Source organism: Microcaecilia unicolor, chromosome 5 (assembly GCF_901765095.1).
Source record: "Microcaecilia unicolor chromosome 5, aMicUni1.1, whole genome shotgun sequence".
NCBI lineage: Eukaryota > Metazoa > Chordata > Amphibia > Gymnophiona > Siphonopidae > Microcaecilia > Microcaecilia unicolor.
Genome location: NC_044035.1, coordinates 95,592,546 through 95,612,619, shown reverse-complemented (window position 1 = coordinate 95,612,619; position 20,074 = coordinate 95,592,546). Strand labels below are relative to the sequence as shown.

The 20,074-nt window shown below is 43.0% G+C and overlaps 1 protein-coding gene across 1 annotated transcript in view; it reads left to right on the top strand.

Moving 5' to 3' along the window:
- Positions 1-20,074, top strand: part of ANK3 (ankyrin 3) — an 889,892-nt gene that overhangs the window by 586,883 nt on the left and 282,935 nt on the right. Inside the window, 1 exon segment of the mRNA XM_030203110.1 lies at positions 6,264-6,362. Within this exon segment, the coding sequence (XP_030058970.1) occupies positions 6,264-6,362 (99 nt within the window).

Sequence of the window (20,074 nt, the reverse complement as noted above, 5' to 3'; positions counted from 1 at the left end):
TTTCACTTTCTGTTGTCTTTGGTACTGTCCGAAACATTAATGATCCTGTTTACAAAGGTGCATTAGTGTTTGTTAGCTCGCGCTAAAAATTAGCACGCGCTGTGTAGGCACCTATAGGAATATTAATTATGGGCATCTGAATTTCAGAGGACTCAAGTCTAAATTAAACAGCATACAACGTATTCTGTATAAAGGTACACTACACAGGGCTGGTGCTAGGGTCTCTGGCGCCCCCCTGCAAACTATCAGTTGCCCCCCCCCCCCCCCCCGTATAGCTCCTTTCATCTCTCCCCCCCCCCCCCCTTCCCACCCTGCCCTCTTTTCACCCCAGTGCCTTAAAAGGTGAAGAAGAAAAGTTGTTGTTTTTTTTACTCGACAGCTTTTTAATTTATTTGAAAGTGTCCCATATGTAGATATAAATATCATGAAATAAAATTGAATATCACTAAAACTGCTTAAAAATTATTGTAGCTGGTGGAAACAACACTAATAAAGGCTGTATTTTGTGCTCCTTTTTCTACACTGTTCTATACAATACAGTAATATATGGCCAAATTTCAGTGAGGATATATTGTTTACTGATGGGTTCATCTTAACTGTTGTTGTAATCTGTCTTGGGAAGCCTGCTGTTATAAAGATTGGAAGTAAAATTAAACTCTCCTTTCATTGGAGCACATGGAATCACATCTTCACCTCTTCTCTTTTGTACAAATGGATTATTCTGGGGTTTTTTTTTGTACAAATGGATTATTGTATTTTGAGCATTGTAACCAGGCGCCTCTCTTGTGCAGCCAGGGATAGAACAATCTCCTCTAACCACAGGCTCCCGGTACAATGAAGAACCAGATATCCACCAGTAACTTCAAACTCAAGGACTTTATTCCATGCAGGTTTCCTGTACACAGTTCCAACAGCAGCATTCACCTTCATTCCTAAGCACCTATAAGTCACCTGAAAGTGTGTGGCCAGTAGTCCCCTTTAAGCAGAAGGCTCTTAGCACATGTCAGGATTCAATATAGGCTACAGTCGGCTTCAGTCTAGGCTCTTTATCCAGTGCACCATAAACATTAGTTCAATTCCAAACAGCAGCAGTCCATTCAATTCATCATCATAGTTAACTCACAAAGCAGCAGTTATACTTCTTTCTCTTCACCCTCTTAATGAGCTCCATATTTTAGGGACTTCTCACACCCAAGGGATTCCCCCTGCAACAGCTTCACTAGTAAGGTCAATACTTTAGGGACTTCTTATCCAAGGATTTTCAGCCTGCAAATACTTCCAAGACTTCAGTACTTTAGGGACCTCCCTGCCCAAGGGTTTTCAGCCTGCAACTGCTTCTTGCCTTCCTTGCTGCTCTCCCTGAACTGACCTGCCGAGACTCCTTCCCACCTGCCTAATCAATCCCTGGCTTCTGCTCTCACAACCAATCATTCTCCTCTCATTAGCTTCTCTACACACCCATACCAGCTGAGTTGAGCATGAGCCTAATGAGGAGCTCCTGTACACAGGGTTTCCTATCTCTCTTTCCCCCTAGTGGCAGCCAATCTACACCTCCTATTAGCTTACACCCATGTCCTCCTTTCTTACAGCTAGGAGTCCAGTCCGGGTTTTCCATCTCCCCCCCCCCCCCGGCTTCTTGCCTGCAATGCCTTCTGGGATTTGTAGTTCAGACTGAAGCTGCCTTAACCCAACTATCCTGGAGGTGACTTTATCACAGCATGTTTCAGGGACAAGTGGTTTTCAGAAGTCAAAATAATAAAAATAAATATTTTCTTTCATGCAGATCTCTCATTTGATTAAACATAACTAAATGGGCTATAAGTCCTAGTGGTTAGGGTGGTGGACTTGGGTCTTGGGGAACTGAGGAACTGAGTTCAATTCCCACTTCAGGCACAGGCAGCTCCTTGTGACTCTGGGCAAGTCACTTAACCCTCCATTGCCCCAGGTACAAATAAGTACCTGTATACAATAAGTAAGCCGCATTGAGCCTGCCATGAGTGGGAAAGCGCGGGGTACAAATGTAACAAAAAAAAAAGTTCCTAATGCAATCCATTGGTTTTCTTATATTTTGTCCCTGTGATGACTTATACTATGCCAAACCCCCCTCCCTGCTGCCACAGTAATGCCGTCATCCCTTTCCCGCATATTACAACCCCCTCTCCCACACACTACAACCTTCCCAAGAAGACCTGCCTCGATCCTTGAAGACCACCCTGATTGTGTAGTGGCCTCTGCAGGGGCAGGAAAGAATCCCACTCTTTCCTGCCCTCTGCTGGTCCTCTATCTCCTCTTTGTTCTTCTGTGCTGTGGGCGGCGCCGCTGGGTTTTCAAAATGGCTGCCGAGACTCATGCCATTTCTTGTCATTAAACCTTCTTACCTTAGACCACCAGAGCTGTAAGGTAGGCCCGGGGAGGGGAGGGGATTTGTTATGCTGCACATGGATGGTTAGGGAAGGAGAGGAAGACATGCTGCACATGGATGGGAGGGAGAGATGCGGAAAAGCTTCTCATGGATGGGAGGGAGAGAAGGAGACAAGCTGTTTATAGATGGTAGGGAGAGAAGGGGACAAGCTATTTATAGATGGTAGGGAGAGAAGGGGACTAGCTGCACTTGGATGGAAGGAAAGGGAGAGGAGAGGGGGACATGCTGTTCATGGAGGGAAGAGAAGGGACGATAGAGGGGGAAGAGAAAAGGTGGAAGTGCAGCACATGGATAGATGGAGAGGAGATGGGGACATGCTGCTCATTGATGGGAGGGAAAGGAAAGAGGGACATTCTACTCATTGATATTAGCTTTTTTTGGAAATGTATATATTTTCTAATTTTCTATTTAGCAGAGTATGGAAGAAAATGCATTTGTTATTTTTACCAGTATTTTCACTCCTTAAAGAACCTTTCTTGGGTGGTCAAGATGACTGTGCAGCAAGATGCAGTGGGGCAGGGCTGGGGCGGGGCAGCATTTTATTTGTTGTGTCCTCTTTTTTTTTGTCTCTACAAATATGGTAACCCTACCCAGAGCTGCACCAGATACTGGGGATGTATTAGTATTGAGCAGACATTGATCCCTATCAATATCAATCATAGATACAGACCACTGGGATAGGCCATCCTCTGAGCCCTGCCTAAAGAAAAGGAAGGATTCATCCTTGACTTCACTGATGTGAGAGCTCCTAATGCTGAATGGCAAGCAGGGGCTGGTGTGCTTTGACACTGTACCTCAGCAGAGCATGCTGCCGAGAGCACTGAGGCATCAAAATCACCGGTGTCTTAAACTTGCCCCTACTGTGAGGACCACTTCATGGTATTGGAGGAGGTGTAACAGCCTCCAAAAGGACACACGACATGGCTTCTGATACTCCTCAGGAGGACATTGCTAATGCTATTATATTTTTGTTCTCGGGGTAGCAATTAATAGTGAATTTTTTTACCTGTGTGGCTTTGCGCTGGGGCGGCCCAAGGAGGCGGGGGCTGAGATGGTGTGCCCTCCCCCCCAGTCGTGGTCTGGGATCTCCCCCTTTCCTTCTTCAACCCCCTTTCCCGGTCTACCTTTGTTTTCCAAAAGACGGTGGCAGCAGCGACTCCCATAGGCTGCCCTGCCACCGGCATCTGCCCTTTCTCTCTACTGTGGCCCACCTCTGAGGAAACAGGACGTTATCTCAGAGGTGGGCTGCACTAGAGTGAAGAGGCCGGTGTCGGCAGCAGAGCAGCCAATGGGAATCTCTGTTGCCGCTGTCTTTTAATAAACAAAGGTAGGTTCAGGAAAAGGAATTGAAGAAAGAAGGGGGGGGGAGATGCCAGACTGCGGCTGGTGTGGGGGGATATGCCACTTCCGGAAGACTGCTGCCTGAGGCCCCTGCCCCAGGTGGCCTAATTGTAGGGCTGCCATAGGCAAAAGGGGGTGGGTTAGGGGTGGGGCCAGGGGTGGAGCTTAAATCCATAATTGTCTGATAACACGCAGAAAAAAATAAAAATAAAAATAAAAGTCACAATTAATACCTTTTATTAAATTTAGATATTAAATATGTATCATATGTCAAAGAATAAAGTGGTTGCTCAAAGCATATTCTAACCACAATCGCTCAACTTCAAAACACTATGCACAACTTTGTCCAAAAACACACTCGGAGCCTTACTGTACCATAAATATTACACTGGGCAGACCTAATACACCAATATACCACCCATATGGAAAATGCAGACTGTCAACAATATGAAACAAGGGATCTTATCATCACAATTCTCATGTAGAGCCACAAAATACCCTAATTCATGTTTAATGTGGGATAAAATGCCATAAATAAGTAAATAAATATAAACTTTTAATGTTGAGCACCTGATTCTCAAAGTGGACATATTCCAAACACTATAATGAAAATAAAATGATCTTTTCTACCTTTGTTGTCTGGTGACTTTTTCTGATCATGCTGGCCCAGTATCCGTTCTGCTGCTATCTGTCCTCAGTGCAGGTCAGTAAGTCATCCTCATTAAATATCTCCCTGGCAACCCAGGACACCTCCAGCCAACCCCCCCTGCTTTCCCCAGCAGTAAGGTAAACAAACCATAAACCAATTTCTACAACTGCTAGAGGGCTTTCACTGCAGCTCCTGCTGTGAGGATGGAGGTAAATCAACAATTTAATCCCCTCAGAGCAGCTGGACTCCACAGCTGATCCATTCTGCTGCAGCAGGGGGGAGGCTTAGCCTCTCCAAGCCTCTTATACCGGGCGCCTATGAGGGCTGCCACTGGCTGTGCGGTTACCTGTGCCAGTTTAGTTGTAAGAGCTAACTAGTTATCTCCAGCTGAAAATACACAGCTTCAAAAATGCTATTTAAGTGGTCAGCGGCTGTTTCTGACTGATTAAATAGTGCTGAATATTGGGGGGATAGTTGAACTGGCAAACATTCGATTAGTTCACATGGCTTAATAGAAGACCATTATAAAGTGAATTGCAGTAATTGAGATAGCTTATCAAAAGGGCTTAAATCATAAGTAACCAGCACATACATATCCCTCCAGTGAAGGGATTCACAACCTTTTTTCAGTCGGGACACACCTGATGGACAGTGGTCATATATGACCTCCACAGATCTTTGGTCTGACACAATATGGCAGTTACGTCAGTGGTGTGGGACATGGCAGAGCGAAAGATCCAGGCTGGCCCAAGCAGCATGTTACTGCTACCGGTAAAGTACTCAGGTTTTATGGATCGGGTTTTTCCAGCCTGCCTGTTTGTCCGGGTTTGCGGGCAAGTGGGCAGGTTGGCTGGCAGCTGGCAGGTTGGCGCTGACAGGGTCTCAAGGTGTCCTCCCCTCCCCTACCTTATTGTGCCCTGATGGTTTAGTGGCCTCTTTGGGACAGGAAAGGACCCCACTCTTTCCTGCTCAGCGATACTGCTCCTGCTCACTGCCGGCACCACTTCAAATTGCTGCCGAGACTTCAAGCAGCGGCCTCGTGAGACTTCCGCAGAAGTCTTGCAAGGTCACTGCTTGAAGTCTCGGCAGCCATTTTGAAGCAGCGTCGACAGCAAGCAAGCAGAGCAGCTTCACCGGGCGAAAGAGTGGGGTCCTTTTCTGCCCCGAAGAGGCCACTAGATCACCAGGGCATGATAAGGGAGGGGAGGGGACGTGGATCATGGATGGAATGTGTGTGGGGGTAGGGATTGAGGGAGGCTTTGTTTGGGAGGGGATCAAGGTGATTGTGTGGCATGGGTGTGGAGAGGGACGTGGCACAGAATGTGGTGGGGGCGTGGCTATTGGTGTTTTCTTTTTTTGTCTAGTCAAATATGGTAACCCTAGATCAGGGAGGAGACTGAAGGAGGGCAAGGGCGAGGTGCTGGATCCATGGCAGGAGGGGGGAGGGAAGGGAAGAGAAGAGAAGAGATGGGAGAGACATGCTACACTACAAAAAGAAAAAAAACATGGCTCTGCATGCCAATCGTGAGACACACCTACCGGGTGACCAGTCGGGTTTTCAAGATACCCACAATGAATATGCATGACTATGAGAAAGATTTCCATGCAGTGGAGGATTAGCATGCTAATACATCTCATACATATTCATTGTGGATATCCTGAAAACTCGACTGGCCAGGTGGTCATTGAGCACTGGATTGAAAACCACTGTTCCCATCACATCAGTTGTGCTATTTTTGCTGTGCTCTGTTCATTGCACTTTTGATTCCCTCTTTCCTGTTCCTACATTTTGTTGTAAAGCACATATTTTAAATGCCTAAATAAACAAATTGGCATATTTTTTATTTGCAGAATGATATTACACCACTGCATGTTGCATCAAAGAGAGGAAATGCCAATATGGTGAAACTACTGCTGGACCGAGGGGCCAAAATTGATGCCAAAACCAGGGTAAGATGTAATAATCTAAGGGGCACTTTTACTAAGCCATGGTAAGGCTAAACGCGCACTAAATTGACACTATGCCGAGGTAGTGTGGGCACCCTGCGGTAGTTTTGAAGTTAGCTCCCATTGTTTCATGCAGTAGAAAATGTAATTTTATATTTTCTACCACAGAGGGCGTTCCGGTGGTAATCGGCAGCGCGGCCAGATTGCCGTGCGCTGTCTGTTCACCGCATGCCAACTAAATAGGTGGCGTTAAGGGCTCAGGCAATAAATAGCCGTGCACGGCCATTTAAAAAAAAAAGGTCTTTTTACCCACCATGGTTAAAAATGGCCCAGCCTATGCTAATTTCACATGTCCAAACTAGCCAGGCCACTTTTTACCGCAGGTTAGCAAAAGGGCCCCTTAGTTTGGTAAATGTGTTATTATAGTTTAGCTGAGTATGCACATCCATGAGCACTGAACATCTTTCACCTACCTGGTGTTCACTTAGGGGGTAACTCTCTATAAAGAAGGTGGCAACATTTAGGGGGTCTTATACAAAGGCAGGCTAGTGTTTTTAGCATGTGCTAAACACTAGAGATGCCCATAGGAATATATGGGCGTCTCTAGTGTTTAGCGCTTGCTCATTTTTTTAGCACCCGCTAAAAACATTAGTGCGCCTTTGTAAAAGGGCCCCTTAGGCACCAAGAATGCATGTCAATGACTAGAATATCCAATCAATGGCTGATTTCATCAAACAGGATTTCAAAGAATCCCAAAATCACAGAAAACACGTTATTCTGATAGGTATCCAGCAATTCTTCAGTAGACAGAATTCAAACAACAAAATCATTTATCTTCTTCAGTATGATGCTTTCACACTATATTGGTGACCTCAGCGGTGTTGATTGCTAAAGTTTGTAATATAGCAATGTACCCAGCACTCACCTCTTCATCGGTTCACCCGATAACTACTCTTAAATTATTTATACTTTATCAATTATTTTACTTATCTTTTTATATCAACCCAGGGTTCTGTTGTCCGACATGCATGTTTTGCATCACACCAATTGTGCTAGCGCCAGCTCTGCTATTACTACTCTTGGTCCCGAGTAGTAATAGCAGAGCTGGCGCTAATGGAAGCTTGGGGGGGGGGGGGAATTTATATAAAAAGATAAGTAAAATAATTGATAAAAGTAAAAATGCCTAGAATGTACACCCACGTATTTGTACACATGTGCCTAGATGCCAATATTCCAGTTATGTGGTTTTTTTTATAAGATGGCACCTATATGTGATGGCACTTAGTTTGAAGTTGGGCAGATTCTGGGTGGAATGTAGGCAGGGCGCACACTTCCATGCATAAATAATAGAATACTGTCATTTACATGCATTTTTAACAATCTAGGCACGGATATTTATGGCTACTGTAAGTGAATTATATCTACACCGGCCGATATTCAGCAATATTTAACTGGCCAGGAACGGCTCCAGGCCAGTTAAATAGTACTTAACTGGCTATCCATGAACTTTCAGCGCATCGCCGGCTAAGTTTAATGGATACATGGGGCCACCCAAATAGCAGGCCTATCTTTGGCTGCTGTAAACTTAACCAGATAGTGCTGAATATTTCTTAGCCGGTTAAGATTAAGCCAGCCAAAAAAAACCCTAGATATTCAATGCCGGTCACTGGAAACAGTCCAGCATTGAATATCCAGGTTTAGCCCCGGCGTTGGATGGACAGCACACTCTCTGATGCCGGCTGAATATTGGCCAGCCACATTTTAACTGTTACACTGGTAGTCTGTAAAGGAAAGTAGACGCCTTTTTTTAAACAGAATAGGATTCAGATAAGTGTTCTCTAAGTGCCCGTATATAGGTGCCCTGTTTTTGAGGAGTTGTGAATTACCATCCTACTTCATTATGAGACCCTTTTACTAAGCAACGATAAACCCACCATGAGCTTACTGCTCGCCTATCCGGAACTACCGCCAGACCCTGTGCCATTTCCGGCCTTACTGCCAGGTTAGCACAGGAGCCCTTACCACCATCTCAATGGGTGGCAGTAAGGGCTCCCCACCAAAATGGTTACATAGGAGTCCTTTTACTAAGCTGCACTAAAAGGGGGCCTAAGCTAGCGTCAGCACGCATTTTTGACACACACTGAGGCCCCCTTTTACTGCAGCGGGTAAAAGAAATGGCCATGTGGTAAGTGAACCACTTACCGCATGGCCATTTCTTTTACCCGCTGCAGTAAAAGGGGGCCTCAGTGTGTGTCAAAAATGCGTGCTGATGCTAGCGTAGGCCCCCTTTTAGTGCAGCTTAGTAAAAGGACTCCTATGTAACAAAGCCCGTAGCCATGGTCAGTCATGGCAAAGTATTACTGTTTTATATCCCATGCAAAGGAAAACTGTAACTGCAACAAGACCGGGATCCAGGCACACAAGAGACACATCAGCATGCCTTTGTTTAATTGTTAGGTTTTAAGGAACAAGAGGACAGTAGTCAACATGTTGTGAAACACAAGACAGCTCCTCATTAAACTAGAGAAGAAGGGGGAGATGATACGGGAGCTATTTACAGTCCCACAGTGTTCTGAGATAATATTTCTCACTATCTTAAGCTTGGATGTATCTCCCAAATAACAGTGGCGTGATATTTTTTTGTGCGCACATTCATTGATCAGAAATGAATGGTAAGTGGATTATTGTGTCATGAGACCACAAAAGAGAATGAGTGATATGGATGTTTTAAAAGGGGCTTTTAGAAACAGCAGTATTAGCATTATTAAATGTATTTAAAATCATCCAGTCTCCTACTAGCTCATTCTGGTTTATACTTCCTGCTTGAAAATATTTTAAGAGATGGAATATTTTTGAAAGCTGCTTCTGCTACTGCCTCCATGAACCTTTGCAAATCAGGGCACTGCTGTGCTGATCCTCATGAGAACAACAGGGAAGCATGCATGATCTGATGCATGTGACGTGTGAATGCAGCATGAAAAACTGAAGAGCATTCACAGGGAAACACCATACCTCAGTGAACTGTTTATACTTCTTATTACAAAGAGTGCAAAATTTAGGAAACGTAATCTAGCAGATGCATAAAGCAGATTAGGAACAAGACTGAAGTCCGTATTTTGTATTAAATGGTTTTTAGTTATTTTTTTGTTAAATTTATTTTCAGTGTTGTATTGTTTTAAATTGTGATTTTGTATCTTTTTTTTTATATCTTTGATTATGTGTTACTTTTGGAATCTGCTTTTGAAAAAGAAGAAAAGAAGTAAAAGAAACCATTTATTAAACTATTAAGCCATTCTCAGTGAGCCCAAAGAAAAATGAAAAGTACTGCAGTGTACATAATAAAATTCTGTGTTACCTATTACTATGTAAGCCGCATTGAGCCTGCTTTTAGTGGGAAAGTGCGGGATATAAATAAATAAATAAATAAATACATCTATTACATTTTTGTTAGCAGTTCAATATGTAGATTAACTTTTGTGTTTTCCATGCAACTAGCATTCTGGAACTTTCCAGAAAGTGCATTCACTGTCATTGTGTTTATGTGGCAACACAAATTGTTTCAATGTTAACGTTACTGTGAAAATAATTACTTTTTCAGTTTTGTTTGTGATATGTCATCTCTGTTCAATGGTTGTTGGTCTTGCCTATGCTATATACTTCAAGGTATCAGTTTAGCACATTTCATAGTGAAACTACCGCCCTCCAGTGGAATTTTCTAGAAATGCTATTAGCCATTTTGGAATTGACAACTTGTAAGAAAGAATTGAATTGATGAAAACCAGCTACATTTTGCCCTTTGCTGAACATTCTCCTTGAGCTTTGTTTTAACTAAAAATGAGGGGGGGGGGGGGTACTACTTTTGTACATTTAAATGGATGCCCCATCTTGGGCGTGTCCTTTCTATAAGAGAGCCACACTTAGTTCCAGGTTAAGTCCTCATCCTTTTACATTTAACACTCTTACCCCTATCAAAATTGCCCTAGGAAACCCATTTGAAAATTACCATAGGAAACACACATGCACATAGTTTTACCAGCTACTTAATGTTCACAGATTTCCCATTTTATTTTACATATATGCACATATTTCAAAAAATTATACTTATCCCTCTTCAACCCTGCTAGAAATCCTGTTCAGTTCAGGTAATTTTATGCATATATATGGACTGTGTGCATATACTTTTACCACATATAGAAGGTATTTTTTATCACAGGGTGTACGAATTTTACCACTCCAGTTATAATTTTGTACTTCTACCCTTATCCTACTCTGTATTGCTCGCTAGAAGCTATAGTCCCATTCCTGGAGACTTATCAGCCTCATTGGGATTACTTCTCTCTATATGCTACTATATATTCATCCCAGAGTTGTATTCTCTTTTCAGCTTCCTTGCACCTACTGTTACTCTATTTTCCACTCTGTATTTATTCCCAGAGTTGGTACTCTTCTATCTGGAACCTGTAAGCCACATTGAGCCTACTGCTATGCGGGAAAATGTGGGATACAAATGTAATAAATAAAATCTATGTGTTTTTATAAAATACTAGTGAAAGCAGCAGAAATCACATCTACTTTGCAGGTGCGGCCATTTACACCAGCTCTTGAGCAGGTATAAATGTCTATGCTTAGATTATTAACATGTGTGCATAGATCAGAATATTTTATAATCTGTGCATGTACTTGCAAACTCCACTTATGCTCTACCCAAACTCTGTCCTATAAACACCTACAAGCAAAATATGCACCATGACATGATGACAGCTTCAAATATTATGGCCAGTCTTATTAGAGCAGCAAGCAGGTCGCTGGAGTAGCCTAGTGGTCAGTGCAATACACTGTAGAGAAGGGGACCCATTCCCGTATTCCACTCTAACTGTTACACTTGTGGTGGAAAGTGTGAGCCCTCTAAAACCCACCAAAAACCTACTGTACCCACTTATAGGTGACACCTGCAGACATAAGGGCTACTGTAGTGGTGTACAGTTGGGTACAGTAGGCTTTTTGTGGGTTTTAGCGAGCTCACCAAACAATATAAGGGAATAACTGTGAGATGTGTACCTGAGACCTTCACATAAGTCTACTTCAATGCCCCCTAGGGTGCCCCACTGCTCTGCTGGGATGTCTGTGTGGCCAGTCTACTAAGAATGCTGGCCCCTTATACATCCCAGTGGCCTGTTTTTGTGCAGTCTTGGAGGAGCTGAGGGAGACAGAGAAGTATATAGAGGAGACCTACAGAGACATAGTAGAGAAGTCCCAACTCCAGTCTGGCAGTCTCTGTCTACCATGGGGAAGAAAGGTCACTTGAAAGGAAAGCATTACCTGGGAGAGGCAGGAAGTGATCCTGCAGCCAGGACCTGCCATACAGGGGATGAAATATCCTCTCGCACCAAGGATGTGCCTCTAGGGGATTCTGCCCAGGAGGGAAGAGTTAGGATTGCCATTTTAAATAGAGATTCAGTTATTAGGCATATAGATAGCTGAGTAGCTGGTGGACATGTGGATCATGTGGTCACTTTCTTGCCTGGTGCAAAGGTAGTGGACCTTACTGTCCCAATAACATAGGAAAATGTGGGAGGGAGGGTCTGAAAGTCAAATTTAGGCTCTTAGGTAGAAAATTGAAATCTAGAATCTCCAGGGTAGCATTTTCAGAGTTGTTCCTCATGCTGGACCTAAGAGGCAGACAGAGCTCCGGAGTCTTCATGCATAGATAAGACGATGGTGCAGGGATGAGGGGTTTACAAATTGGCAACATTCTGGGGGAGAAGAAGCCTATTCTAAAAAGGATGGGCTCCACCTTACTGGGATGGATCCATGCTGCTGGCACTAACATTTAAAAAAAGAAGATAGAGCAACTTTTAAACTAGAATCTGAAGGAAAGCCAACAGTCGCTCGGGAGCACATGGTTCAGATTGAGGCATCTCTGAAGGATACTGTCAAAACAGGGAAATTAGGGCATCCTTATAGAGAGGTTGCAACACAGAGAAAATTAAATCAGGAGCATTTAAAGGGAGAGCAGAGTAAAGACTGCAAATTATCCCTGTCAACTGCTAAGCAGCTTGTAGACAACAACAACAAAAGAAACCACACACTTCAAAATGTCTATATGCAAATGCTGGAAGCCTAAAAAATAAGATGGGAGTATTAGAGTATATAGCACTAAATGAAGAGGTAGGTATAATAGGCATCTCTGAGACCTGGTGGAAGAAGGATAACCAATGGAACACTGTGTTACCTGGGTACAAATTATTTTGCAATGATAGGATGATTCAAATTGGAGGGGGGTGGCACTATATGTTAAAGAGGCATAGATCCTAGCAGCACCCACATTGGCTATCTGTAATCAAAGATCTATCACTACTGAAAGTACACATTCCTTCAGCAAAATATACTCGTAATTGCAACCAGCAATCATTTGGAGTTCACTTATGCCTCCAGATTCAACGAGGTTTTTATACTCTTTAGCGACAGGCCTTTGTTGGCCAAGATTTATATCCACAAAGCTCATCCCTGGTCCTGCACCCCCATCAATGAAATGGACAGTGTTGGTCTGAATCAGTGGGGAGCCCTGAAGGGTAAGTGAAATTGAAGCTCTCACTTGGCCATTGTGTTTAACCAATGAGAATGCTATCCTTACCAACGCAAACGCTATTGGCTCCTTCTCCTAGCTTGCTGAAGCTATGCCCAGTTACCAGTGCGAATGTTATTGGCTCCATCCTTCTAGCTTTCCCAAAGCTCTGCCAACTTACCGACACAAGTGAGTGACATTACCTGACCCCTATTTGGTCAAGCTTCTTAGCAGCAACCATGCTCTATCCTTGGATTTTGCTGTCTTTACCATGCCTGTACTGCATCTGTTTCTGCCTTGTAAGCCTTCTTTGTTTTTGTCTTACAGACGCTAATGGCTCCATTCTCCCGACTTCCACGAAGCTCCACCCACTTACCAGTACGAGTGAGTGATGTCACCTGACCCCTATTTGACCATGCTGCTCAGCGGCGACTGCACCGCTTGGGCGAGCTCCTTGGAGCAACTTCTAATCATAGGACTCTTGTCTGTTTTTCCTTGGTTCCTAGGTCCCTTTTGTAGTTAGTGTTTTCCCTTTTGGTTTTCTCTACATTTTTGCTCACTATGTCCGCAATCCCGGTGCAAGTTGGCCATCAGCTCTTTCGCCCTTGCTTTGTTCCACGGCCACCCTAACTGCTCCCTTTTTCTTACCAAAACCTGGCTCCATGACAGTGAGGATGCTTTTCTTTCCCAATGCCTACTCCCAAATCACTCTGCCTACAACACATCTGGGGTCTCCAGTAGGAGGAGTGGTGGCATTGCCTTATTGGCCCCCTTCTCCCTTCCTGTTTCTGATATCACTGCCACTTTCTCCCACTTTTCTGACTCCCTCCTTCTTCAAGTTGCCTTCTGTCCAGTCCTTCATTTTATCTTGCTTTACATTCCACTGGCTCCTGAGACCGTCTCATTTGGCACCTTTCTGACGCACACCTTCGCTTTCCTAACCTAATAGTTTTAGGTGACTTTAATGTGCACTTTGATAATCCCACAAGGCCATATGATTTGTATTTTCTCTCCTGGCTTTCTGGCTTGGATCTCCTGCAGCATGTCCCCTTTGTCATGCGTTCAGCGGGCCACACCTTAGAACTTGTTCTTTGCTGACGTTCTGATGCTCTTTCGTTGACCCAATTTTCCGCAAAGTTTTTCCCGTGGTTTGGCCATGCTATTATTAGGTTTTCTCTTTCTGTCCCCCATACTCCCGCTCTCCCTTCCACTTCTTCTGTGCATTGTTTTGCATTCCATATGGTAGATCCTTTATCCCTCCCTTGCTTTTCTCTTACTTTCCCTCTGATTTTTTTTATCTCTCCCCTTACCGATCAAGCTGCATTCTGAGTTCCTACACTTCAGGCTACCATCACTCTGCATATACCTGTCCACAATGTTAATCCTTGTTCTATACAGAAGGCTTGGTATAGTGGTGATCTCCACCTTATGAAAAGGCAGCTTCACAAATCAGAGTGGACTTGGGCATAGGTCTAAAGCTCCATCTGCTCTTGATCATTATCTACACCTCCTCCGATCTTATTGTTCTGAACTTAGGGACACTAGATGCTCTTACTACACCTCCTTGATTGATAATCGCCCCAAGTGCCTGTTCCAAGTTGTTAAGGACTTGACTTCTCTTATACCCTCGACTTCCTATCCTCCTGTTTTAACTGCTTATGCTTTTCCTGCCCATTTTTCGGGGAAGATCAATGTTCTATATACCACCTTCCCCTCCCCCTTGTTCTCCCTCTTCCCTACCGTCTCTGTCTTGTTTCTTCCCCGCCTGTTATTCCCTCATCTCTGCCCAGTTTATCCCACCATTGGTCTTCCTTTAAGCTTCTTTCGCTCACTTCCCTTGAGTGCGTGTTTGCTAAGGCCCATAAAACTACTTGTCTCCTTGACCCAGTTCCATCCCCATGGTTATCTTTCTCTTCACATGCACTACTGCCTTTGATTCTGATTAACAATAGTCCGGTATTGTCCCTTCTGAATGGAAATCAGCACTTTTCAAACCAGTTCTCAAGAAGCCTTCCTTGGACAGGTCTGATTTGGATAGCCCATTTCAAATATTTCTTTCATAGCTAAGTTGGCTGAGAGGGTTGTTTTCTCACAGCTTCCTCAGCATATTGAATCTTCTCTTATCTGTCAACCCTGCCCAATCTGGATTTTGCCCTGGTCACTCCACGGAAACCATCCTTACAACTCTATTTAATGATGTGCATTCTGCCTTTGACCAGGGCAAGGCGGTACCTTTGGTCTCTTTAGACCTCAAGGCTGCTTTTGACCTGGTCAGTCACACTCTCCTTTTCTCATGACGTACTGAGATTGGCCTATCATATACCTTTCTTAAATGGTTCACCTCCTTCTTAGATGGCCGCACTTTTCAGATTACCCTCCCTGCTTCACAGTCTGATTCCTGCCCCCTCCCATGTGGTTTCCCTCAGGGTTCCATTCTCCCCCCCCCCCCCCCTTCTTTTCAATATATTTCTGAGCCACTTGGCCACCTTTCGGGTGCAATATAAGATTCTTCTCTTGGCTTTTAAGGCTTTTCATATTGGTTTCCCTCCCTGTCTCGGATCCCTCACTATTCCTTATTCCCCCTCTCGTGCTCTGTGCTCTTTGAATGACCATTGTATGATTCTGTCCAGCTCTAGACTTGCTCAACATGAAAACGGTGCAGTGCTTTCTTTTTTTTTTTGTTGTTGCTCCAGCTACCTGGAACTGCCTACCATTGGAAATTAGAAATGAATTGTCCCTTCCCAAATTTAAAGTTGCCATTAATACTTGATTATTTAGGCAAGTCTTTGGTGACCAGTAGTGAGTGCAGTGTCTATGCTCCTCTCCCCTCCTCTTTTCTCTTTCCACCTATCCTCTTCCCTTTAGGCCTGTGTAGACTGGAAGTCGTGCTTTCCTATCCAAATTTATGAAATTCCTTTCTTGCTGTATCTGGTCTGTAAACCGCTTAGTTCTGTTCTCAGTTACAGCGGTGTAGTAAATTCCAATAAAGACGAAGAAGAACATTGATTCAATCTTTCAGTACCAAATGTACTTTTATGCTCACAATATTCTGTTAGTCTCAGTTCAGGACCCCCTTCATCCTGACCTCTCCACTGTTTAATCTACCCATAGTTCTGTCGATGACTGGCTTCTCAACCACTGCCTACTACTAAATCCTACTAAATCAGTTGCTCTTTGGATCATAGTCATGCTTCTGCCCCCTCAGCTCTCCCTTGACTTTGGTCCTTCCCAATAACCCAGGTTAATATGCTAAAGTACCTCAGTGTTACCTTAGATCATCAGCTTTCTCTTCATCCCCAACTCACTTCTATTATTAAGTCTTGCTTCTGTTCTCTTCATTATATCCACTCCCTGAGATACTTTCTTGACAATAACGCCTGTGCCACCCTTCTGCATGCTCTGATCATGTCAAAGTCAGATTACTATAATGCAATCTACACTGGTCTCCCTTTATCTGTTCTGAGTAGGTTGCGGCTAGTTCAGCACTCTGCTATTTGTCTCCTCTCTTGTTCATCCCACTATGATCATGTTACCCCTCTCCTAGCTTAGCCCCATTGGCTTCCTATCCCTTTCCACCTGCAATATAAAATCTTTACCCTGACCCATAGAGTTCTCCATTCTGGTGTTCCTGCCTATCTCTGTTCTCTAATTACCCCCTATTGGCCCTCTTGGGCTCCTCATGTGGCCTATGAAAATCCCCCATACGCTGCTCTCATCTTCAGTCCACTCTCCCAGCATATCTTCATTCTGAGTGCTCATTCCCTAAGTTTAAAGTAGCATTGAAAACTCAAATTTTTTTTTTTGCATTTTCAGCCTACACTAGACTGGGAGACTAGTAGCCTTTTCTGTAATTATGTTGTCATTATTTTTCCTGATTTTACTTTTTTTTTCTATTTGTTCTGCTATTCTTTTATATATTGTAGTTCCTTTCCTTTTCCAGTGTTAAACTGTACACCGCTTTGATTTTATAACTGAAAGGTGGTTTAGCAAAACCCCAATAAACTAAGCTAAACTAAACTAATCCATGACCAAGCCATCAAAATCCCTGGAGTTTGGCACTCAAAAAGCTGTCTGATAGCCATCTTGGAACCCTTCTGCCAAAGCATTTTATTCTATATTGGCAATCCTTAATATCAAAGCATAATACTAAATAAAGAGATGAAACGTTGTGGGATAGATTTACTAGAAGGTGCTCCCATGTTAGTGCATACCAACATGTATTAATGCACATTAATTACATGTTTCAGTTGATGCAATGGAACCTATTTACAAATAATGTATTAGGACACTTTAGTCCTACATATTATTTTGTGCATAAGGCTCTTTATGATCACACTCCATCATATTTATCTGCACTGATCATATTGTATGTCCCATCTTTGCATTAAGATCGTGTTCTGATTGTAGGCTGGTGATGCCTGCTTCACCTCGTGACAGCAGAGTTTTTATAGTTAGTGCCTATGTTGTGGCTTTCTCTAGCTATAAAGGATAAACATTCATTTGTTTATGCAGAAATTCAGTCTATATAGCCTGGGGAGTTGCCTTGAGATCTGGATATTCAGTATGAGTTCTGTTTTGTGGATTTTATAATGTGCATTCTTTTACATAGGACGTATGGTTGTGCTTAGATTATAGGGATCTGGTGTGATTGGACTTTTGCTTTCCTGTCATGACATTGGCATTCCTTTTAATCGCTTTTAAAATAATTTTTATATACGTAAACTGTGTAGACCTATTGTTTAGATTAGGCATTATGACAAGTTTTATTAATCTACAACTATAAACTACTTGTATTAATGCTCAGTAGTTCTGTATACTACCTTGAATTGATTTTGAAATGAGCAGAATAGAAATTTAAGGTGTAAATGTTTGGGGAAAGTGGAATCATTTCATCATGTTTTATAGTGTAACCCCTTTGCATGTCCATCGTAACATGAGCGGGCTCATTTGATACTGAAGCTAGGTGCTGACTCAATCTTCACTATCCTAGTAGGGTTTTCCAGTGGAGTGAAAAAGTTTTCTTCAGGGCTTTATCCTTGACAGACACTCTGAATTTTCCCGGCAAAGCTTCCTCATATAGTTGTGGTGTTCCAACACAGCATATATTGTACATTTTCTTTAGTGTGGCATCCATGAAACACAATGAAACATTCCATAAATAAATCTGTTACTCTCTTGGATCCTATGTTTTGTTCCGGATTGTAGAGCTCTTCCTAGGTTGATTCTAAGGAGTTTGTTGTTGTTGTTTTTGTTTTCTTTTACTTAGAATTCCACTCTATACCGTTATACCACTATTTTTTCCTGACTATTAACTTCACTCCTCTCCTCATTGTACCATATTGGCTCTGATCCTGTTATCGCCTCTTAGCACTGAATGAATAGCTCTCTTCTCCTCCTAAAGCAGTACTGATTGATCACTCACTCTTCTAAAAATGTTTGCACTGTGTTGCCACCAGGTCCCTTAGGCTAACACAGGCCATGAACTACAAGGTTCCCAAAACCACTGTGCAACTTCCAGTCACAAGAAAAACAAACTACTTACTTCTAGACTTCCTCCTGTAAAGGACAACTGAGGCATTTGTCTAATTCTCGAGAAGCCCCATTTCTTTTTCATTAAGAAGAAAATATGGCTACATTCCATCCAAAACAAAAATATGAAAAGGGAAAACCAGTTCACTAACCCCCTAGCAGTGGAGTAATAGCTATTTTCAAATTGAACACCACGAGAATGCATTCAGCCTACATGTCTACTTTGCCTGAACCCAAGTAAAACCGAGCTTCTCTTGGTCCCTAACACAAGTGGATACATATCTGACATCAAAATCCCTTTTGGGAAGTATGGACTCGCCCTCAAATCACAAGTCAGAAATCTTCGAATACAGTTAGATTCAACACTTACACTGATTCCCCAAATCCAAACAACCTTCAAGAGCTGCGTCTACTATTTGAGACAGTTACGCTGCCTTTCTCTTTACATTGGGAAGGTAAATCTTAACCCAGTTGTACATACCATGATAACATCAAGTCTGGATTACTGCAATGCAATACACAATGGTGTGACTACAAAGGGCCTGTACCAGCTCTAGTTGATTCAGAATGCAGCAGCAAAACTCATAGAAAGTTGCAAGCGACATGACCATATCACACCATTTTTGGAAAAACTTCATTGGCTACCAGTACAATACAGGGCTAAATTTAAAACTCTGTCTGATCTTCAAGGCCCTGAAAGGAAATGCCCTTGGGTACCTGAAAAATAGGATGATCCTCCACACACCACCAAGGACACTAAGGTCCTCCCAAGGACTTTCACTAACCATACCCTCTGCAAAAGACATTACACGATGTGATACCCGCAAGCAAGCCTTCTCCGGAGTAGCCCCCACACCCTGGAATGCACTGCCTGAAAGGCTGCGCTTAACACAAGACTATCTGTACTTCAGGAGGCAGGTGAAAGTTGGCCATTCAACCAGGCCTTTACTGGAAGAAGTAACTAACTCGTTAGTCTCTCTCTCTCTCTCTCTCTCTCTCTCTCTCTCTCTCTCTCTCTCTCACACACACACACACAAAACTCAGGCTGCATATACTGCAGCAGGACATGTTTATCCACTCCTACTTTAGCTGAGATAACATTTAACCATTTGTCTGACCTCATGTGCAACTTTCTTTAAATCAATCACCTTACTTTCTAACTCTTCCTACTTTCTTACCCTTCTATATGTTACATCTTTGCTTTACCCTTCGCTATCATCTATAATGTTCTATTACGTATTATGTTGACATTGTAAATAGTATACCATGCCATACTTTGTATTGTTTTTGAATGTTTTTACTGCTGTAATTATCTGTTGCTCATGCTTGATCCATTCTTACTGTACACCGCCTTGAGTGAATTCCTTCAAAAAGGCGGTAAATAAATCCTAATAAATAAATAAAATAAATAAATGTCTAAAGCAGGTGGGAAGGGTCTAAGAAGTTCTTTCTCTTACAATCTGATCTCAACAACTCTAAAGAGAACTGGGGGCCATGGCCAAAGACTAATATAAAAGCTGGATTGGACCTCTGCATTAACCTCCAGTGGGGGTGCCGATGACAGATGGTACATTTCTCTTGCCTACACTGACCCCTTTTGGGATAACTCTTTAGCCAGCTT